Source organism: Phyllobates terribilis, unplaced genomic scaffold, assembly GCF_046119375.1.
Source record: "Phyllobates terribilis strain yellow unplaced genomic scaffold, ASM4611937v1 Scaffold_4__5_contigs__length_816908805, whole genome shotgun sequence".
NCBI lineage: Eukaryota > Metazoa > Chordata > Amphibia > Anura > Dendrobatidae > Phyllobates > Phyllobates terribilis.
Window position 1 is genome coordinate 12,002,538 of NW_027362764.1, and position 23,954 is coordinate 12,026,491.

A 23,954-nucleotide genomic window follows, 5' to 3' on the forward strand; every position below is an offset into this window, starting at 1 on the left:
GGAGCCCACCGGCAACACAGTGAGAGAGGGGACCACCGGCAACAGAGGGAGGGGGCCTGCCTAAAACACAGGGAAGGGGCCCGGCGACAACACAGGGAAGGGGCCCACCGACAACATAAGGAAGGGGCTCACCGACAACATAAGTAAGGGGCCCACCGACAACATAAGTAAGGGGCTCACCGACAACACAAGGAAGGGGCCCACCGACAACACAAGGAAGGGGCTCACCAACAACACAAGGAAGGGGCCCACCGACAACACAGGGAAGGGGCCCATCGACAACACAAGGAAGGGGCTCACCGACAACACAAGGAAGGGGCCCACCGACAACACAGGGAAGGGGCCCACCGACAACACAGGGAAGGGGCCCATCAACAACACAGGGAAGGGGCCCGATGACAACAAAGGGAAGGGGCCCGCCGACAACACAGGGAAGGGGACCGATGACAACAAAGGGAAGGGGCCCGCCGACAACACACAGAGGGGGTCCACAGACACAAAGAGGGAGCCCACCAGCAATACAGGGGGGACTCACTGACAACACAGAGAGGAGGCCCACCAACACATGGAAGGGGCCCACCGACAACACAGAGAGGGGGTCCCATTGACAATGCTGAGAGGGGATGACACCAACAATACAAAGAGGGGACCCATCAGCATCACAAAGAGGGAGCCCACCGGCAAGACAAAGAGGGGGCCCACCGGCAAGAAAGAGGGAGCCCACCGGCAACACAGAGAGAAAGGGGACCCACTGGCAATAGAAAGTGAGAGGGTCATCAGCAGCACAGGGAGAGGGCCCACCGACATGACAGGGAGGGACTGTGTCAACAAAGAAGCGGTGATAATCCAGACTTACGGCAGATGGTCTCATTCCTCCAGGATATCGGCACCCCCTCCTGGGCACACTGCCTGGCATAGGTGGAGACAGGACTACATAGACAGTTCTCACTGAAGGAACAGCTACATACATCATAGAGGCAAAGCTGAAGAAAGGGTTCCCAGTCCACAACATGATGACAAGGCTGAGGGTCACACAGAATAAGGGAAAACAAGGTGATGAGAATGCTGGATATACCCTTAGTGATATATAATAATAGTACAACTACTAGTAATGTCTGCAGTGCAGGCAGTGCAGCCCTGTGCAGCTTGTAAGGATGATGCTAAATGTACAGTGATCCATAGCAACCAATCAGAGCTCAGTTTTGAGTTTTCCACACCAGTGTAAATTAATGACAGAGGCTATGGTCTCCTTTCTGACAGTTCTCTGCAGAGAGCGGTAGTCAGGTTTGGACTGGCCATATGCCCGACCGGGAAGATTCCTGGTGGTCTCAGAGTCTCCCATGTGATGTATATACAGCAGTCTCAGTGTCTTATATGAGATACATACAGAAGTCTCAGTATCTCCTACGTGATGTATATACAGCAGTCTCAGAGTCTTCTATGTGATGTATATAATACTGCAGTCTCAGTGTCTCCTACTTGATGTATATACTGCAGTCTCGGTGTTTCCAATGTGATGTACACTACCGTTCAAAAGTTTGGGGTCATTTAGAAATGTCATTATTTTTTAAAGAAAATCCCGTTTTTTTTCAATGAAGCTAACATTAAATGAATCAGAAATCCACTCTATACATTGTTAATGTGGTAAATGACTATTCTAGCTGCAAACGTCTTGTTTTTATTGCCATATCTACATAGGTGTATAGAGGCCTTTTTCCAACAACCACCACTCCAGTGTTTTAATGGTACATTGTGTTTGCTGACTGTGTAAGAAGCTAATGGATGTTTAGAAAACCCTTGAAAACCCTTGCACAAGTATGTTAGCCCAGCTGAAAACGGTTTGGCTGATTTGAGAAGATATAAAATTGACCTTCCTTTGAGCTAGTTGAGAATCTGGAGCATTACATTTGTTTGTTCTATGAAACTCTCAAAATGGCCTGAAAAAGAGAACTTTCATGTGAAACTCGACAGTCTATTCTTGTTCTTAGAAATGAAGGCTATTCCTTATGAGAAATTGCCAAGAAACTGAAGATTTCCTACAACGGTGTGTACTAGTCCCTTTAGAGGAGAGCACAAACAGGCTCTAACCAGAGTAGAAAGAGAAGTGGGAGGCCGCGCTGCACAACTGAGCAACAAGACAAGTACAATAGAGTCTCTAGTGTGAGAAACCGACGCCTCACAGCTCCTCAACTGGCAGCTTCATTAAATAGTACACGCAAAACGCCAGTGTCAACGTCTACAGTGTAGAGGCGACTCCAGGATGCTGGCCTTCAGGGCTAAGTGGCAAAGAAAAAGCCATATCTGAGACTGGCTAATAAAAGGAAAAGATTAATATGGGCAAAAGAACACAGACATTGGACAGAGGAAGATTGGAAAAAAGTTTTATGGACAGACGAATCAAAGTTTGAGGTGTTTGGATCACACAGAAGAACATTTGTGAGATGCAGAACAACTGAAAAGATGCTGGAAGAGTGGCTGACGCAATCTGTCAAGCATGGTGGAGGTAATGTGATGGTCTGGGGTTGCTTGGGTGCTGGTAAAGTGGGAGATTTGTACAAGGTAAATGGGATATTGAATAAGGAAGGCCATCACTCCATTTTGCAACGCCATGCCATCCCCTGTGGACAGCGCTTGATTGGAGCCAATTTCATCCCACAACAGGACAATGACCCAAAGCACACCTCCAAATTATGCATGAACTATTTAGGGAAGAAGCAGACGGCTGGTATTCTATCTGTAATGGAGTGGCCAGCGCAGTCACCAGATCTCAACCCCATTGAGCTGTTGTGGGAGCAGCTTCACCGTATGGTGCACAAAAAGAACCCATCAAGCCAATCCAACTTGTGGAGGGGCTTCAGGAAGCATGGGGGGAAATGTCTCAAGATTACCTCAGCAAATTAACAGCTAGAATGCCAAAGGTCTGCAATGCTGGAATTGCTGCAAAGGAGCAAAGTGTGAAGGAGAAAATTATTCTTTCAGATGAAAATCATTATTTCTAACCTTCTCAATGTCTGGACGATATTTTCTATTCATTTTGCAACTCATTTGATAAATAAAAGTATCATGGAAAACACAAAATTTTCTGGGTGACCCCAAACTTTTGAACGGTAGTGTGTATACAGCAGTCTCAGCATCTCCAATGTGATGTATAGACAGCAGTCTCCGTGTCTTCTATGAGATACATCCAGAAGTCTCAGTGTATCTTATGGGATGTATATACAGCAGTCTCAATGTCTCATATTTGATGTATATACTGCAGTCTCGGTGTCTTCTATGTGATGTATATACAGCAGTCTCAGTGTCTCCTATGTGATATATATATAGCAGTCTCAATGTCTCCTATTTGATGTATATACTGCAGTCTCGGTGTCTTGTATGTGATATATATACAGAAGTCTCAGGGTCTTCTATGAGATACATACAGAAGTCTCAGTGTATCCTATGGAATGTATATACAGCAGTCTCGATGTCTCCTATTTTATGTATATACTGCAGTCTCGGTGTCTTCTATGTGATGTATATACAGCAGTCTCAGTGTCTTTTATGAGATACATACAGAAGTCTCAGTGTAGCCTATATGAAGTAAAACTGGGCACTCAGGAGGGATGAATTTCATAAATTTTAATAGCAGCTTAGGCACAACAAAATGGTAGACCTTCCTCAATATGTGCAGATTGCGTGAGGGAAATATAAACAGGCAGTGAGGACAGACTCTGTATCTGGACTGAGTCCTGTGGTGTGATTGAAGAGCTGAAGGCAATAGACGCGGTATCCACCGCTCGTCGTGTGGGCTGCCATCTCAGTGTATCCTATGGGATGTATATACAGCTGTCTCAATGTCTCCTATTTAATGTATATACTGCAGTCTCGGTGTCTTCTATGTGATGTATATACAGCTGTCTCAGTGTCTTCTGTGAGATACATACAGAAGTCTCAGTGTCTCCTATGTGATGTATATATAGCAGTCTCAATGTCTCCTATTTGATGTATATACTGCAGTCTCGGTGTCTTCTATGTGATGTATATTCAGCAGTCTCAGTGTCTTCTATGAGATACATACAGAAGTCTCAGTGTATCCTATGGGATGTATATACAGCTGTCTCAATGTCTCCTATTTGATGTATATACTGCAGTCTCGGTGTCTCCTATGCGATGCATATACACTGATGAGCAAAAGGGTAACAATGTTTTGAACTTTTGACTTTCAGGCTCCATATCTCACCATCCACTACTGCTTCGAACATGAGACTACCATAATTTTACAGACAATCATCTTGACTATCTCATACATAAATTTGACTTGCAGCTATTTAGCATATGATTAGTTATGCAGATTCTTGTCATGTCACTGCATTGTTACTGTTTTGCTTTTAAAAATCAAAATAAAATTTTAATTATTTTCTTAGTATTTTGTAAATCCACCTTTGGCTTTCAACACACCCGAATCCTCCTTGGCATGCTCACAATCAGATTCAAGTATGTCTCAACAGAAATCTGATCCCAGGTCTTTTCTACACGTTCCCAAAGTTGGTGCAGACTGGTCGACCCACTTGGGTATGTATACAGTTTTTTCTTCAATTCTACCCACAAGTGTTCGATTGGATTGATGTCTGGGGACTGTGGGGGGCCAATCCAGCATCTCTACTTCATTGTCATTGAACCATTTTTTCTCCCCTCTCAACATATGCTTCTGGTCATTTTCCTGCTGGAAAACTATGTCGTCCTTTTCATAGCCATAGTACTCGAGAGTACGAAGTAACTCGTCTAGTAAGATACTCACATATACTGTAGCTTAGCATTGAGACCACCATCGACCCTGGTCAAGTATCCAGTGCCTTTGGCTGTGAAAGAACCCCATATCATCAGACTTCCTCCACCGAACTTGACAGTTCCTTCAATCTCTCGATCCATTAGCCCCTTTCTCCCCTTGTTTCTTCCAGACCCATTTGCACCCATCAGAGCCTAGTCCATCGACTTTCATCTCATCGCTCCAAATCACCGTTTCCAATCCTCTACTGTTCACTTTTCGTACTTTTTTGCAAACTCGAGTCTCAGAGGCTCGTCTTCTATGTGCTATAAACAGCAGGCTCGGTGTCTCTTATGTGATGTATATACAGCAGTCTCAGCATCCCCTATGTGATGTAGTGTATATACAGCACTCTCAGCATCTCCTATGTGATGCATAGACAGCAGTCTCAGTATCTCCTATGTGATATATATACAGCAGTCTCAGTGTCTCCTATGTGATGCATATACAGCAGTCCCAGCATCTCCTATCTGATACACAGCACCAACATATATAATGTTATCCATTATATACATGGGTAGGTAACAGCTTCCAAACTAAAACAAAATTCACTGAACATTTTGTTATGCCTTGATGGCTGTCATATAGAAAAATTAAAATCCATACAGACACTCCAGAGAAGGGGACACATCACCTTCATATTGAACATATGGGAAAGAGAGAAAAACTAATTATAACATGGGAAGAGGTAAAGAGAGCTAACACCTCCATCTCCATTGAAGTAGCATCCCCCTGGAGTGGCCAGGTAATTACCGCAGGGAAAGAGACAACCAGTCTGAGATTCGTTTATGCAGAGGAGGAGAACTGCCTTCCCAGGCATAAACTTCCGCTCATCAAAGCATCTTTCGTAGACACTTTGTCTCCGATGTCCAGTGATGAATACTGGGGTTTGCATTTATCCGATAATTATGGGAGATACTTTTTTTGGCATCGTAGCAAAGGGAAGAATAGAACGCATTCACTCACATCACTGTAAGGCCTATCGGATTGATGGATGATGCTATACAGGCCATGTTTGATCTCTATATAAACGTAAAATCACGCTAAGACATGTGACGACAATATCTACCACCTGGGACCTCCAGGGGAAAAGATATCCTGTAAGTTGGGAATCTTCTAAAATTCTAATAGACCTAGCATATCCCACAATCATCCCCTACATGAGATCATCAAGGGGAGGTATGTGGGTGTAGCATTCAGCTAATAAAAAGCTGAATTTGGGTTTGGGTCATTGTTCATATTGGAAGACATGATTCGCTATGGTTCTGTCCATTTTCCCAATCTGAGCGATTGGGAAAATAGTAATTTTCTTTAGTTATCCCTTTTATTTAGTGTAATTGTATATATCGTATTGTTTGTTCCCATTTTGTATCATCTTTGTATATTTTTATTGCCTATCTTTCTGGATTAAATATATAAATTGTAATAGCTCTGTTCCTCTTGCTCTGTAAATCGCACCCCTGAAACCATATGCCACCTGTAACGGGTGTCCAATCGGCCCGTATAAACAATTGGTGATGGCAGCTAGTGGTTCTTTTCGTTATTGTGGAGTTGGCAGTGTCCGTATCGGGGTATACATATATTCCATATCCCGTGTTGGAATCGGAGGTTTATATACCATACACTCACTGTTAGTTCCCCAATAACTGGCCTAGTAGTGGAAGCAGCTGCGGCTTTGTCCATTACTCATCAGACAATTGCCTAATTGTCCTGACGATTGAAGGCAGCGGAGTTGCGCTACCCTGGCAAACTGATGGCAGCGGTGGGATCTGTGGGATCTCTCTGGTGTCATCTGTGACTAAATGGTGGCAGCGGTAGGATCTGCGTGACCCCCCAGGCTGTTATCCTTGACAATGACGTGTTGTAAAATGGGGGCTGGTGGGATTTGTGCCACGGCTGCTTTTTCGCCCTAGCCTGGCCCTGGCGGTAATTATGTGTGTTAGAGTGCATAGGCCGATGCCAGTCACCACCTCACCAAATATTTTGCCAAAAGTTCAGTTAAGTCGTGACCCTCCTTCCTAATAAATTTCTAACTTTACTATAAGTACAAGGATTGTGACTGTGGGTACAGGGATTGTGATTATCGACACATGGATTGTGGCTGCGGGCGCAGGGATTGTGGCTGCAAGTGCAGGGATTGTGGCTCCGGGCGCAGGGATTGTGGCTGCAGGTGCAGGGATTGTGGCTCCAGGCGCAGGGATTGTGGTTGCAAGTGCAGGGATTGTGGCTCCGGGCGCAGGGATTGTGGCTGCAGGCGCAGGGATTGTGGCTCCGGGCGCAGGGATTGTGGCTGCAGGCGCAGGGATTGTGGCTCCGGGCGCAGGGATTGTGCCTGCAAGTGCAGGGATTGTGGCTCCGGGCGCAGGGATTGTGGCTGCAGGCGCAGGGCTTGTGGCTCCGGGCGCAGGGATTGTGGCTGCAGGCGCAGGGATTGTGGCTCCGGGCGCAGGGATTGTGGCTGCAAGTGCAGGGATTGTGGCTCCGGGCGCAGGGATTGTGGCTGCGGGCGCAGGAATTGTGGCTGCAGGCGCAGGGATTGTGACTACGGGAGCAGGGATTGTGGCTGCAGGCGCAAGGATTGTGGCTGCGGGCGCAGGGATTGTGGCTGCGGGCGCAGGGATTGTGGCTGCGGGCGCAGGGATTGTGGCTGCGGGCGCAGGGATTGTGGCTGCAGGCACAGGGATTGTGACTACGGGAGCAGGGATTGTGGCTGCGGGCGCAGGGATTGTGGCTGCAGGCGCAGGGATTGTGGTTGCAAGTGCAGGGATTGTGGCTGCAAGTGCAGGGATTGTGGCTCCGGGCGCAGGGATTGTGGCTGCAAGTGCAGGGATTGTGGCTCCGGGCGCAGGGATTGTGGCTGCGGGCGCAGGGATTGTGGCTCCGGGCGCAGGGATTGTGGCTGCGGGCGCAGGGATTGTGGCTGCGGGCGCAGGGATTGTGGCTGCAAGTGGAGGGATTGTGGCTCCGGGCGCAGGGATTGTGGCTGCGGGCGCAGGGATTGTGGCTGCAAGTGCAGGGATTGTGGCTCTGGGCGCAGGGATTGTGGCTGCAGGTGCAGGGATTGCGGCTGCAGGCGCAGGGATTGAGGCTCCGGGCGCAGGGATTTTGGCTGCAGGCGCAGGGATTGTGGTTGCAAGTGCAGGGATTGTGGCTCCGGGCGCAGGGATTGTGGCTCCGGGCGCAGGGATTGTGGCTGCGGGCGCAGGAATTGTGGCTGCAGGGGCAGGGATTGTGACTACGGGAGCAGGGATTGTGGCTGCGGGCGCAGGGATTGTGACTGCAGGTGCAGGGATTGTAATGCAATATTCTACACCTTGGTGAACATGGAGGACCCCAGTAATTACAGACTGGCTAGTATATCTGTAATTAGTGCTTCTCCCGTGGTGACACATGTGATGCCGCCATTTTTCTGCTTTTTGTTGTCACTTCCTGGATTTTCGTCCTGATGTCTCCCCGATGGTCACGTCCCATGTCTGCACTATTTCTATGTAGAGTCTTTGAGACATGGCTCCTCTTCCTTTCTGCACCTTTTTTGTGAAGGCAGCGTCATCCTCGTCTTTTCTTCTGTGACGACTTCTTGAGGATCACGTCCCCTTCACCGAGTAGATTTACATTTATGGCCCAAATCTTCAGATTGGAGAGGAGCCGGGCAGATACAGACGGACGCATGGAGGCCGGGAAAAACATTACATGTTTATGGCAAGTGACAGGGTCTCTTAAAGGACCCCAGTAGTGAATGGCTTTCTGCTAATAACGGCAGACCACCCAGCCACGTTGGCGCCGCCCACCCTCCCCTGAATCGCACTTTCGGCTGTATCATCCTGTATCCGGATACAGTTGAAAGCAATGATGGAACAGAGAGCCGTCCGTTCCCTCCTCCATCATTCTCCAGGTGCATGTGACGTCTCAGCACAGTGGGCGCGATGACATCACTACGTCACACCCACTGTGCCGAGCAGTGCCGAGCAATGCCGAGCTGCAGACCACATGCTGCGGAGACCAGAGCACTGGTGGGACGAGGAGAGGTCAGTATTTAGTTTATAAATTGTTATCGATGAGTACATTGTGGGGTCCATCAGACTGCTTGCACGGCTATGTGGGGTCCATCAGACTGCTTGCACGGCTATGTGGGGACCATTAGACTATTTGCAGGGTTAATCTGGGGACATTATAGTGTTTGGAAGGCTATGTGAGAGTCATTATTGTGTTTGTACTGTAGGTCTATGTGGGGTGGGGGCCATTATAATTTTTGGAGAGCTATATGGGGGCCATTAGACTGTTTGCAGGACACAGTGTGTGGTGGGCCATTATATTGTTTGCAGGGCTATGTGTGGGGCCATTGTACTGTGTGGAAGGCTATGTGGGGGTCACTGTGTGGGTATGATACCGTGGCGCCCCTGAGGGTTCAGTCGCCACAGAGGTACTGCACCTCACCCAGAGGTGTGGTGTCTCTCTTCTCTCAGGTAAGGAGGGAGTGCTGCCCAGAACCCCAACACCCGCATTCAACACTACACTACTCCAGGCAGGCTGGAAGGGCAAGATGCACTGTGTCTCCTGCTGAGCCCTGTCTCTGGCTGGAGTGGGGGGAACCAAAGGTAGGGGGAACCAGTAGTGGGTGTGGGTGGAGGAAGCAGTTTACCGGAGCACTTTTACAGGAGGTATATTTAAAGGGAGGCCATCTTAGGGTGGCAGAGCAGTCAGTGGAGAAGAGTCAGTGAGCAGTCTGAGGAGCAGAGTCTCTTCAGGAGCTCTGCTCCACAAGTGGGGCCTAGTGATAGAGGCCCAGGAGGGGAGCAGAGGAGGAAGGCTCTGTTCTACAGAAGGGATCCCAGGGGGTATGGTGAGTGCAGGACGGCACCCGTACGCCCCGAATCTGCCAGGTGTCAGAGGGATCAGGCCGCAAGAAGGGGACCGGCCCCTGGACCAGCCGTGTTACTCCAGGTCTCGGCTGGAAAAACCGGAGGCTTCTGCACTTCCATGGTGCAGTCGCCACAGTCTCATCCTAGTCACCGTGAGGGTCAAGTAGGTCCGGGAACTCCAGGTTGCCCAGAGGGACTTCAGAGCACCCGATCGGGACTGTGTGTGGGAAGCGCAGGGCAGGAGGGAGAAGACCCAGCGCGAGAAGTCGGTCTAGTTAGGAACATAAAGAAAGCGGGGTTTCGTCAAGCGCTCCTGATATATCTGAGAAAGTGCTGAACCCCTGGTCTGGTAGACGCAGTGCGACGCGGAGGTGGACACCCGTACAGTGTACCTGAGAACCTTGAATAAGAACTGTGAGTAAAACTCGGATGACTGCACTCCACTGCCTCCGTCAGTTATTTCAAGCTGCGCCATCCCTCCTGCACCACAAGTCCCAGCATCACCACCCACCATCAAACTTTACACTGCCCTGAGGCCCGCTCCACCTGTGGAGAGCTGTTCCATCCTAGCTGCCTATCAACTGCCTCAGAAGTCTGCAGCAGCGCTGGTACAAATTACCAGAAACCACAGATGGCGTCACGATCAAACTACAAATCCCATATAAACTATCCCCTTTTTGTTGACCGCCCTGGGCCATGGACCGGGCCAGCCACTGTGACATATTCCCCCCCCCAGCTTCCATAGGCCCGGATACCGAGTACCTCACTACCCAGGGGGCGCGTCAACTCTGACGTCACGAACAGGATTTCGTGCCCGTTGCCACCGGGTACTGTGTCCCTTACATGGACTGTTTTTCCACATTGAATGTGGCGCCTGCCCCGGAAGAACGGGCGCCATTATGTGCGTGATCAAAGACAACAATATGGAACCTCCCATCGTGGGCCGGGTCCCAGAATGGCGCCAAAAGCACAACCCGCCTCTTGCAACTGTGACTGTTAACATAGATGTGTCCGTCAAGGCGGGGAGGACGTCCCTGGGAGTGACCGACAGCAGGCTGCCATGGAACCGCCCCTGAAAGGGGAGGGGAGGAGGAGAGAAGGAATGGAGACAGGGTGTGACCTTAACAAGTCTAGACAGACCGCACCCACCAGCCAGCTTGGACGGAAGCCAGGATCAAGCCTCCACCTCTGGCCTGCAGCAGCAAGTGCCCCCCCTCACCCTGGAGGGAGCGACAAACAAACTTTCCCTGGAGGATGCTGAATTCCTCCAGAGCGAGATCCATGAGCTGAGCCAGCAGGTGGAATGGGCCCAGCAAGCAGCGGTCGCCAGGTGGAAGAAGGAGCTGCTGGAGAAGTTAGCAGCTCGGCGGCAGCCAGCCCCGGGTACCATCAGCGGCGCCCCAGCCCCGGCGGAGCCAGATGAGCACCAGGAGGCCGTGTGCAGCACAGGAGCAGGTAGGAAGAGATCCCCTGTCCTGGGCGCTGCAAGCGCCGACCTGTTCCTGGGCCTCCTACAGCAGCACCCCACGTACCCAGGCATGTACACCCTGGAGCAGCTGCTAAGCCTGGAACCTCCAGCCCCGGGCACTGACTCCGAGGACCTCCTGCTCGGCTCCCTCCCGGAACCTCCAGCCCTGGGCGATGACTCCGTGGACCTCTTGCTCGGCTCCCTCCCGGAACAGCCACCTCCGGCACCCGAGTGGGTGTACGGCGCGCCCTCCTTCGACTGGTCCGCCAGGTTTGAGGACAAGCAACAGTGCCCACTACTCCCGACACCAGCGCCCCTGGTTGCCTGCCCCGGAGGAGAAGAGTTTAGTTGGGACAACCAAGGGGGGGACCTGATGGGGTTCCCGCAGGAGACCCAAGCCCAGGCGCTGGTGAGAAAGGAGTTCTGCAAACGGGAGCTCCTACAACTGGAGAAGGAGCGGCGCACCCGGTGGGCATGCTGCGGGCAGTTGGAGGCCCTGAACAAGGCCGCAAAAGCCCAGGTCCGGCAAGCGGAATCTGCCCATCCTAGTCCCCGTGAAGAGGGACTGGTCGTAAAATTCAAGTTGAAGGCTGGGTGGGGCTTCATCCGCGATCCCCACTTCAGCAGGGACATCTTTGTCAACCGGCAGGTGTTGAGCCCCAACTGGAGCAGGGCCATCCCGACCGGAATTTGTACCCTGGAGACCGTGTCACCTATACCAGACACCACGGGGAACGCGGGTGGTATGTCCTCCAGGTATACCACGTGGTCAAGGAGGAAGAGGACATGCCCCCGCAGTTCATGGCTGATGACCCGGCTGGGTCAGCCAGCAAAAATCAAAAGTACCCCCGACGGGGACCCCACTACTAGATAACAGTAAGTGGAACTGAACATTGTATATAGTTACCCGTAAGGGTACCAACAGAAAATTTGTTTCATTTTTTTTGTGTGCATAATTACCCGTCAGGGTATACAGACTTCAGTCTGAGGACTGTGAGCAGCCAAGAACTGACTTTGTATATAGTTTGCGCTTCTTAAAGTGCTCTCTATTGGTTTTATATTGCAACCGCAGACCTCAGAACAAAAACCCGTTTGGCGTGGCCGAAGACGTGGTCCAGCACCAGGATCACTTAAGCCCTGCAGCCACGCCCAGAGCCTCCGTTGAGGGTTTTCGGACGGGTCCCTCAAGCTGCTACTTTTGCACCAGGTTGAAAAAGGAATGGACACCTGGCTGCCAATCGCGCTGTAGTCAGCTGAAAATGTTTATAATGTTTGTAATAATGGTAACCTGTAACGTTCAAAGAAAAGTGCCTCCCATAAAGGGAAGAAATGTTTTGTTTATAATCTTATATGGGAATGCATTCTAAAAATTTTGTATGTCTAAATACCGTGTATTTGCTCAGTTCCAGCCCTCGGACGTGCTGTGTTTCACCAGGGGGGAGTATGGCGCCCCTGAGGGTTCAGTCGCCACAGAGGTACTGCACCTCACCCAGAGGTGTGGTGTCTCTCTTCTCTCAGGTAAGGAGGGAGTGCTGCCCGGAACCCCAACACCCACATTCAACACTACACTACTCCAGGCCGGCTGGAAGGGCAAGATGCACTGTGTCTCCTGCTGAGCCCTGTCCCTGGCTGGAGTGGGGGAACCAAAGGTAGGGGGGACCAGTAGTGGGTGTGGGTGGAGGAAGCAGTTTAGGGGAGCACTTTTACAGGAGGTATATTTAAAGGGAAGCCATCTTAGGGTGGCAGGCTAGATAGATCAGTGAGTGAGGACAGTCAGTCAGGGAGCAGAGTCTCGTTAGGAGCTCTGCTCCACAAGTGGGGCCTAGTGATAGAGGCCCAGGAGGGGAGCAGAGGAGGAATTCTCCGTTCTACAGAAGGGATCCCAGGGGGTACGGTGAGTGCAGGACGGCACCCGTATGCCCAGAATCTGCCAGGTGTCAGAGGGATCAGGCCGCAAGAAGGGGACCGGCCCCTGGACTAGCCGTGTTACTCCAGGTCTCGGCTGGAAAAACCGGAGGCTTCTGCACTTCCATGGTGCAGTCGCCACAGTCTCAACCTAGTCACCGTGAGGGTCAAGTAGGTCCTGGAACTCCAGGTTGCCCAGAGGGACTTCAGAGCACCCGATCGGGACTGTGTGTGGGAAGCGCAGGGCAGGAGGGAGAAGACCCAGCGCGGGAAGTCGGTCTAGTTAGGAACATAAAGAAATCGTGGCTCCATCAAGTGCTCCTGATATATTTGAGAAAGTGCTGAACCCCTGGTCTGGTAGACGCAGTGTTACGCGGAGGTGGACACCCGTACAGTGTACCTGAGAACCATGAATAAGAACTGTGAGTAAAACTCGGATGACTGCACTCCACTGCCTCCGTCAGTTATTTCAAGCTGCGCCATCCTTTCTGCACCACAAGTCCCAGCATCACCACCCACCATCAAACTTTACACTGCCCTGATCCCCGCTCCACCTGTGGGGAGCTGTTCCATCCTAGCTGCCCTAGCAACTGCCTCAGAGGTCTGCAGCAGCGCCGGTACAAATTACCAGAAACCACAGGTGGCGTCACGCTCAAACTACAAATCCCATATAAACTTTCCCCTTTTTGTTGACCGTCCTGGGCCACGGACCGGGCCAGCCACTGTGACATATTCCCCCCCCAGCATCCATAGGCCCGGACACCGAGTACCCCACTGCCCTGGGGGCGCGTCAATACTTTGCAGGGGGGTGCTGTAGGCTCATCATACTGTGCGTCTGGAGGGTGCTGTGTAGGAATTCACAATGGGGGTATCTTCCGGTGTTTAGGAAACATTTTTATTGGCATCATACTCCATGGGGTCCAAGAGAGAGGTATATTGTGTAGGAACACTAAGGGGCTACAATAGGAGGAAAATTACTTTGTAAGGACCGCAAAGTATTGAGTTACACTCCTCTATTGCCCCCCTGAATATTATTCTTTCTGTGGGTGGGAGAAATTAGGACTTCTGCTATGGAGCCCCATGATTTCTATGTGCGCCCCGGCCATTACCTGAAACACGGGTCCTGATATCAGGGCACACACTTCCTCTGCAAACTCCCTTTGCTGAGTGTAGGTCCCGCAGGGGTCAAAGCTTCGGGACCCCACATCCGGACAGTCTGCAGAAACCTTGAATTTATTGGCAAAGTCAGAGGGGCTGCTCTCAATGTCTCCCTCAGGCGTGGTGAAATCATCGTTCTGGTTCCAGTTGTATGTTCCACATAGACCCCGAACCTTTATATAGGAAGAGAGTGATTATTATAGGCTGTAGAGTGGGGAGGTGCGGACCACCCGGAGGTTTCCAGCACAGAAACTCCAGCTCCAAACAGTGAAATAACAACAGAAAGAAGAGCCACCTGCTCTGCTATCACTGCCGTCACCTGCTCTGCTATCACTGCCATCACCTGCTCTGCTATCACTGCCGTCACCTGCTCTGCTATCACTGCCGTCACCTGCTCTGCTATCACTGCCGTCACCTGCTCTGTTATCACTGCCGTCACCTGCTCTGCTATCACTGCCATCATCTGCTCTGCTATCACTGCCGTCACCTGCTCTGCTATCACTGCCGTCACCTGCTCTGCTATCACTGCCATCATCTGCTCTGCTATCACTGCCGTCACCTGCTCTGCTATCACTGCCGTCACCTGCTCTGTTATCACTGCCGTCACCTGCTCTGCTATCACTGCCATCACCTGCTCTGCTATCACTGCCGTCACCTGCTCTGCTATCACTGCCGTCACCTGCTCTGCTATCACTGCCATCACCTTCTCTGCTATCACTGCCGTCACCTGCTCTGTTATCACTGCCGTCACCTGCTCTGCTATCACTGCCGTCACCTGCTCTGCTATCACTGCCATCACCTGCTCTGCTATCACTGCCGTCACCTGCTCTGTTATCACTGCCATCACCTGCTCTGCTATCACTACCGTCACCTGCTCTGTTATCACTGCCGTCACCTGCTCTGCTATCACTGCCGTCACCTGCTCTGCTATCACTGCCATCATCTGCTCTGCTATCACTGCCGTCACCTGCTCTGCTATCACTGCCGTCACCTGCTCTGTTATCACTGCCGTCACCTGCTCTGCTATCACTGCCATCACCTGCTCTGCTATCACTGCCATCACCTATTCTGCTATCACTGCCGTCACCTGCTCTGTTATCACTGCCATCACCTGCTCTGTTATCACTGCCGTCACCTGCTCTGCTATCACTGCCGTCACCTGCTCTGCTATCACTGCCGTCACCTGCTCTGCTATCACTGACGTCACCTGCTCTGCTATCACTGCCGTCACCTGCTCTGTTATCACTGCCGTCACCTATTCTGCTATCACTGCCATCACCTATTCTGTTATCACTGCCATCACCTGCTCTGCTATCACTGCCGTCACCTGCTCTGCTATCACTGCCGTCACCTGCTCTGCTATCACTGCCATCACCTGCTCTGCTATCACTGCCATCACCTGCTCTGCTATCACTGCCATCACCTGCTCTGCTATCACTGCCGTCACCTGCTCTGTTATCACTGCCATCACCTGCTCTGCTATCACTGCCGTCACCTGCTCTGCTATCACTGCCGTCACCTGCTCTGCTATCACTGCCGTCACCTGCTCTGCTATCACTGCCATCACCTGCTCTGCTATCACTGCCGTCACCTGCTCTGCTATCACTGCCGTCACCTGCTCTGTTATCACTGCCATCACCTGCTCTGCTATCACTGCCATCATCTGTTCTGCTATCACTGCCGTCACCTGCTCTGTTATCACTGCCATCACCTGCTCTGCTATCACTGCCATCACCTGCTCTGCTATCACTGCCATCACCTGCTCTGCTATCACTGCCGTCACCTGCTCTGCTATCACTGCCGTCACCTGCTCTGTTATCACTGCCGTCACCTGCTCTGCTATCACTGCCATCACCTGCTCTGCTATCACTGCCGTCACCTGCTCTGCTATCACTACCGTCACCTGCTCTGTTATCACTGCCGTCACCTGCTCTGCTATCACTGCCGTCACCTGCTCTGCTATCACTGCCTTCACCTGCTCTGCTATCACTGCCGTCACCTGCTCTGCTATCACTGCCATCACCTGCTCTGCTATCACTGCCGTCACCTGCTCTGCTATCACTGCCGTCACCTGCTCTGCTATCACTGCCGTCACCTGCTCTGCTATCACTGCCGTCACCTGCTCTGCTATCACTGCCTTCACCTGCTCTGCTATCACTGCCATCACCTGCTCTGCTATCACTGCCGTCACCTGCTCTGCTATCACTACCGTCACCTGCTCTGCTATCACTGCCGTCACCTGCTCTGCTATCACTGCCGTCACCTGCTCTGTTATCACTGCCATCACCTGCTCTGCTATCACTGCCATCACCTGCTCTGCTATCACTGCCGTCACCTGCTCTGCTATCACTGCCGTCACCTGCTCTGTTATCACTGCCGTCACCTGCTCTGCTATCACTGCCGTCACCTGCTCTGCTATCACTGCCGTCACCTGCTCTGCTATCACTGCCGTCACCTGCTCTGCTATCACTGCCTTCACCTGCTCTGTTATCACTGCCGTCACCTGCTCTGCTATCACTGCCGTCACCTGCTCTGCTATCACTGCCGTCACCTGCTCTGCTATCACTGCCGTCACCTGCTCTGCTATCACTGCCGTCATCTGCTCTGCTATCACTGCCGTCACCTGCTCTGCTATCACTGCCGTCACCTGCTCTGCTATCACTGCCGTCACCTGCTCTGTTATCACTGCCGTCACCTGCTCTGCTATCACTGCCATCACCTGCTCTGCTATCACTGCCATCACCTATTCTGCTATCACTGCCGTCACCTGCTCTGTTATCACTGCCATCACCTGCTCTGTTATCACTGCCGTCACCTGCTCTGCTATCACTGCCGTCACCTGCTCTGCTATCACTGCCGTCACCTGCTCTGCTATCACTGCCGTCACCTGCTCTGCTATCACTGCCGTCACCTGCTCTGTTATCACTGCCGTCACCTATTCTGCTATCACTGCCATCACCTATTCTGTTATCACTGCCATCACCTGCTCTGCTATCACTGCCGTCACCTGCTCTGCTATCACTGCCGTCACCTGCTCTGCTATCACTGCCATCACCTGCTCTGCTATCACTGCCATCACCTGCTCTGCTATCACTGCCATCACCTGCTCTGCTATCACTGCCGTCACCTGCTCTGTTATCACTGCCATCACCTGCTCTGCTATCACTGCCGTCACCTGCTCTGCTATCACTGCCGTCACCTGCTCTGCTATCACTGCCGTCACCTGCTCTGCTATCACTGCCATCACCTGCTCTGCTATCACTGCCGTCACCTGCTCTGCTATCACTGCCGTCACCTGCTCTGTTATCACTGCCATCACCTGCTCTGCTATCACTGCCATCATCTGTTCTGCTATCACTGCCGTCACCTGCTCTGTTATCACTGCCATCACCTGCTCTGCTATCACTGCCATCACCTGCTCTGCTATCACTGCCATCACCTGCTCTGCTATCACTGCCGTCACCTGCTCTGCTATCACTGCCGTCACCTGCTCTGTTATCACTGCCGTCACCTGCTCTGCTATCACTGCCATCACCTGCTCTGCTATCACTGCCGTCACCTGCTCTGCTATCACTACCGTCACCTGCTCTGTTATCACTGCCGTCACCTGCTCTGCTATCACTGCCGTCACCTGCTCTGCTATCACTGCCTTCACCTGCTCTGCTATCACTGCCGTCACCTGCTCTGCTATCACTGCCATCACCTGCTCTGCTATCACTGCCGTCACCTGCTCTGCTATCACTGCCGTCACCTGCTCTGCTATCACTGCCGTCACCTGCTCTGCTATCACTGCCGTCACCTGCTCTGCTATCACTGCCTTCACCTGCTCTGCTATCACTGCCATCACCTGCTCTGCTATCACTGCCGTCACCTGCTCTGCTATCACTACCGTCACCTGCTCTGCTATCACTGCCGTCACCTGCTCTGCTATCACTGCCGTCACCTGCTCTGTTATCACTGCCATCACCTGCTCTGCTATCACTGCCATCACCTGCTCTGCTATCACTGCCGTCACCTGCTCTGCTATCACTGCCGTCACCTGCTCTGTTATCACTGCCGTCACCTGCTCTGCTATCACTGCCGTCACCTGCTCTGCTATCACTGCCGTCACCTGCTCTGCTATCACTGCCGTCACCTGCTCTGCTATCACTGCCTTCACCTGCTCTGTTATCACTGCCGTCACCTGCTCTGCTATCACTGCCGTCACCTGCTCTGCTATCACTGCCGTCACCTGCTCTGCTATCACTGCCGTCACCTGCTCTGCTATCACTGCCGTCATCTGCTCTGCTATCACTGCCGTCACCTGCTCTGCTATCACTGCCGTCACCTGCTCTGCTATCACTGCCGTCACCTGCTCTGCTATCACTGCCGTCATCTGCTCTGCTATCACTGCCGTCACCTGCTCTGCTATCACTGCCGTCACCTGCTCTGTTATCACTACCGTCATCTGCTCTGCTATCACTGCCGTCACCTGCTCTGCTATCACTGCCGTCACCTGCTCTGCTATCACTGCCGTCACCTGCTCTGCTATCACTGCCGTCACCTGCTCTGCTATCACTGCCGTCACCTGCTCTGCTATCACTGCCGTCATCTGCTCTGCTATCACTGCCGTCACCTGCTCTGTTATCACTGCCGTCACCTGCTCTGCTATCACTGCCGTCACCTTCTCTGCTATCACTGCCGTCACCTGCTCTGCTATCACTGCCGTCACCTGCTCTGTTATCACTGCCGTCACCTGCTCTGCTATCACTGCCGTCACCTTCTCTGCTATCACTGCCGTCACCTGCTCTGCTATCACTGCCGTCACCTGCTCTGCTATCACTGCCGTCACCTGCTCTGCTATCACTGCCGTCACCTGCTCTGCTATCACTGCCGTCACCTGCTCTGCTATCACTGCCGTCATCTGCTCTGCTATCACTGCCGTCATCTGCTCTGCTATCACTGCCGTCACCTGCTCTGCTATCACTGCCATCACCTGCTCTGTTATCACTGCCATCACCTTCTCTGCTATCACTGCCGTCACCTGCTCTGCTGTCACTGCCGTCACCTGCTCTGTTATCACTGCTGTTACCTGCTCTGCTGTCACTGCCATCACCTGCTCTGCTATCACTGCCGTCACCTGCTCTGTTATCACTGCTGTCACCTGCTCTGCTATCACTGCCGTCACCTGCTCTGTTATCACTGCCGTCACCTGCTCTGCTATCACTGCCGTCACCTGCTCTGCTATCACTGCCGTCACCTGCTCTGCTATCACTGCCGTCACCTTCTCTGCTATCACTGCCGTCACCTGCTCTGTTATCACTGCTGTTACCTGCTCTGCTATCACTGCCATCACCTGCTCTGCTATCACTGCCGTCACCTGCTCTGCTATCACTGCCGTCACCTGCTCTGCTATCACTGCCGTCACCTGCTCTGCTATCACTGCCGTCACCTGCTCTGCTATCACTGCCGTCACCTGCTCTGCTATCACTGCCGTCACCTGCTCTGCTATCACTGCCGTCATCTGCTCTGCTATCACTGCCGTCACCTGCTCTGCTATCACTGCCATCACCTGCTCTGTTATCACTACCGTCATCTGCTCTGCTATCACTGCCATCACCTGCTCTGCTGTCACTGCCATCACCTGCTCTGCTATCACTGCCATCACCTGCTCTGCTGTCACTGCCGTCACCTGCTCTGTTATCACTGCTGTTACCTGCTCTGCTGTCACTGCCATCACCTGCTCTGCTATCACTGCCGTCACCTGCTCTGTTATCACTGCTGTCACCTGCTCTGCTATCACTGCCGTCACCTGCTCTGTTATCACTGCCGTCACCTGCTCTGCTATCACTGCCGTCACCTGCTCTGCTATCACTGCCGTCACCTTCTCTGCTATCACTGCCGTCACCTGCTCTGTTATCACTGCTGTTACCTGCTCTGCTGTCACTGCCATCACCTGCTCTGCTATCACTGCCGTCACCTGCTCTGCTATCACTGCCGTCACCTGCTCTGCTATCACTGCTGTCACCCTCTGTGCAGTCACTAATGTCACCTGCTCTGCTATCACTGCCGTCACCTGCTCTGTTATCACTGCTGTCACCTGCTCTGCTATCACTGCCGTCACCTGCTCTGCTATCACTGCCGTCACCTGCTCTGCTATCACTGCCGTCACCTGCTCTGTTATCACTGCTGTTACCTGCTCTGCTATCACTGCCGTCACCTGGTCTGCTATCACTGCCATCACCTTCTCTGCTATCACTGCCGTCACCTGGTCTGCTATCACTGCCATCACCTTCTCTGCTATCACTGCCGTCACCTGGTCTGCTATCACTGCCATCACCTTCTCTGCTATCACTGCCGTCACCTGCTCTGCTATCACTGCCGTCACCTGCTCTGCTATCACTGCCATCACCTTCTCTGCTATCACTGCCATCACCTTCTCTGCTATCACTGCCATCACCTTCTCTGCTATCACTGCCATCACCTTCTCTGCTATCACTGCCGTCACCTGCTCTGTTATCACTGCTGTCACCTGCTCTGCTATCACTGCCATCACCTTCTCTGCTATCACTGCTGTCACCTGCTCTGTTATCACTGCCATCACCTGCTCTGCTATCACTGCCGTCACCTGGTCTGCTATCACTGCCATCACCTTCTCTGCTATCACTGCCATCACCTTCTCTGCTATCACTGCCATCACCTTCTCTGCTATCACTGCCATCACCTTCTCTGCTATCACTGCCATCACCTTCTCTGCTATCACTGCCGTCACCTGCTCTGTTATCACTGCTGTCACCTGCTCTGCTATCACTGCCGTCACCTGCTCTGCTATCACTGCCGTCACCTTCTCTGCTATCACTGCCATCACCTTCTCTGCTATCACTGCCGTCACCTGCTCTGCTATCACTGCCGTCACCTGCTCTGCTATCACTGCCGTCACCTGCTCTGCTATCACTGCCGTCACCTTCTCTGCTATCACTGCCGTCACCTGCTCTGTTATCACTGCCGTCACCTGCTCTGTTATCACTGCCGTCACCTGCTCTGTTATCACTGCTGTCACCTGCTCTGCTATCACTGCCATCACCTGCTCTGCTATCACTGCCATCACCTGCTCTGCTATCACTGCCGTCACCTGCTCTGCTATCACTGCCATCACCTGCTCTGTTATCACTGCCGTCACCTGCTCTGTTATCACTGCCGTCACCTGCTCTGCTATCACTGCCATCACCTTCTCTGCTATCACTGCCGTCACCTGCTCTGCTATCACTGCCATCACCTTCTCTGCTATCACTGCCGTCACCTGCTCTGTTATCACTGCCGTCACCTGCTCTGTTATCACTGCCGTCACCTGCTCTGTTATCACTGCCGTCACCTGCTCTGTTATCACTGCTGTCACCTGCTCTGCTATCACTGCCATCACCTGCTCTGCTATCACTGCCATCACCTTCTCTGCTATCACTGCCGTCACCTGCTCTGTTATCACTGCCGTCACCTGCTCTGTTATCACTGCCGTCACCTGCTCTGTTATCACTGCCATCACCTGCTCTGCTATCACTGCCGTCACCTGCTCTGTTATCACTGCCGTCACCTGCTCTGTTATCACTGCCATCACCTGCTCTGCTATCACTGCCATCACCTTCTCTGCTATCACTGCCGTCACCTGCTCTGTTATCACTGCCGTCACCTGCTCTGTTATCACTGCCATCACCTTCTCTGCTATCACTGCCGTCACCTGCTCTGTTATCACTGCCGTCACCTGCTCTGTTATCACTGCCGTCACCTGCTCTGTTATCACTGCCGTCACCTGCTCTGTTATCACTGCCATCACCTGCTCTGCTATCACTGCCATCACCTTCTCTGCTATCACTGCCGTCACCTGCTCTGTTATCACTGCCGTCACCTGCTCTGTTATCACTGCCGTCACCTGCTCTGCTATCACTGCCATCACCTGCTCTGCTATCACTGCCATCACCTGCTCTGCTATCACTGCCGTCACCTGCTCTGCTATCACTGCCATCACCTGCTCGGCTATCACTGCCATCACCTTCTCTGCTATCACTGCCGTCACCTGCTCTGCTATCACTGCCGTCACCTGCTCTGTTATCACTGCTGTCACCTGCTCTGCTATCACTGCCATCACCTGCTCTGCTATCACTGCCGTCACCTGCTCTGTTATCACTGCCGTCACCTGCTCTGCTATCACTGCAGTCACCTTCTCTATCACTGCCATCACCTGCTCTGCTATCACTGCCATCACCTGCTCTGCTATCACTGCCGTCACCTGCTCTGCTATCACTACCGCTATCACTACCGTCACCTGCTCTGCTATCACTACCGTCACCTGCTCTGCTATCACTGCCGTCACCTGCTCTGCTATCACTACCGTCACCTGCTCTGTTATCACTGCCGTCACCTGCTCTGCTATCACTGCCATCACCTGCTCTGCTATCACTGCCGTCACCTGCTCTGCTATCACTGCCGTCACCTGCTCTGCTATCACTGCCATCACCTGCTCTGCTATCACTGCCGTCACCTGCTCTGCTATCATTGCCGTCACCTGCTCTGTTATCACTGCCGTCACCTGCTCTGCTATCACTGCCGTCACCTGCTCTGCTATCACTGCCATCACCTGCTCTGCTATCACTGCCGTCACCTGCTCTGCTATCACTGCCGTCACCTGCTCTGCTATCACTGCCGTCACCTGCTCTGCTATCACTGCCGTCACCTGCTCTGCTATCACTGCCGTCACCTGCTCTGTTATCACTGCCGTCACCTGCTCTGCTATCACTGCCGTCACCTGCTCTGCTATCACTGCCATCACCTGCTCTGCTATCACTGCCGTCACCTGCTCTGTTATCACTGCCGTCACCTGCTCTGTTATCACTGCCATCACCTGCTCTGCTATCACTGCCGTCACCTTCTCTGCTATCACTGCCGTCACCTGCTCTGCTATCACTGCCGTCACCTGCTCTGCTATCACTGCCGTCACCTTCTCTGCTATCACTGCCGTCACCTGCTCTGCTATCACTGCCGTCACCTGCTCTGTTATCACTGCCGTCACCTGCTCTGCTATCACTGCCGTCACCTGCTCTGCTATCACTGCCGTCACCTGCTCTGTTATCACTGCCGTCACCTTCTCTGTTATCACTGCCGTCACCTGCTCTGCTATCACTGCCGTCACCTGCTCTGCTGTCACCCTCTGTGCAGACACTAATGTCACCTGCTCTGCTATCACTGCCGTCACCTGCTCTATCACTGCCGTCACCTGCTCTATCACTGCCGTCACCTGCTCTGCTATCACTGCCGTCACCTGCTCTGCTATCACTGCCATCACCTGCTCTGCTATCACTGCTGTCACCTGCTCTGCTGTCACCCTCTGTGCAGTCACTGCTGTCACCTTCTCTGCTATCACTGCCGTCACCTGCTCTGCTGTCATCCTCTGTGCAGTCACTAATGTCACCTTCTCTGTTATCACTGCTGTCACCTGCTCGGCTATCACTACCATCACCTGCTGTGCTGTCACCCTCTGTGCAGTCACTAATGTCACCTGCTCTGCTATCACTGCCGTCACCTGCTCTGCTATCACTGTCGTCACCTGCTCTGCTATCACTGCCGTCACCTTCTCTGCTATCACTGCCGTCACCTTCTCTGCTATCACTGCCGTCACCTGCTCTGTTGTCACCTGTACTACTGTCATCTTTGATGCTGTCACCTGTCCTGCTGTCCTTGTGACTCAGTGATGTGACACCATTATACACGTCTCCCATCATTTGCCCTA

At 52.5% G+C, this 23,954-nt stretch overlaps 1 protein-coding gene across 1 annotated transcript in view; it reads right to left on the bottom strand.

Moving 5' to 3' along the window:
- The window catches only part of LOC141264134 (SCO-spondin-like), a 282,869-nt gene that overhangs the window by 133,292 nt on the left and 125,623 nt on the right, over positions 1 to 23,954 (bottom strand). Inside the window, exons 17-18 of the mRNA XM_073676444.1 lie at positions 14,149 to 14,370; positions 857 to 1,022 (exon numbers count right to left, since the gene is read on the bottom strand). Coding sequence (XP_073532545.1) covers positions 857 to 1,022; positions 14,149 to 14,370 — 388 coding nt within the window. The remainder of the gene's footprint in view (positions 1 to 856; positions 1,023 to 14,148; positions 14,371 to 23,954) is intronic.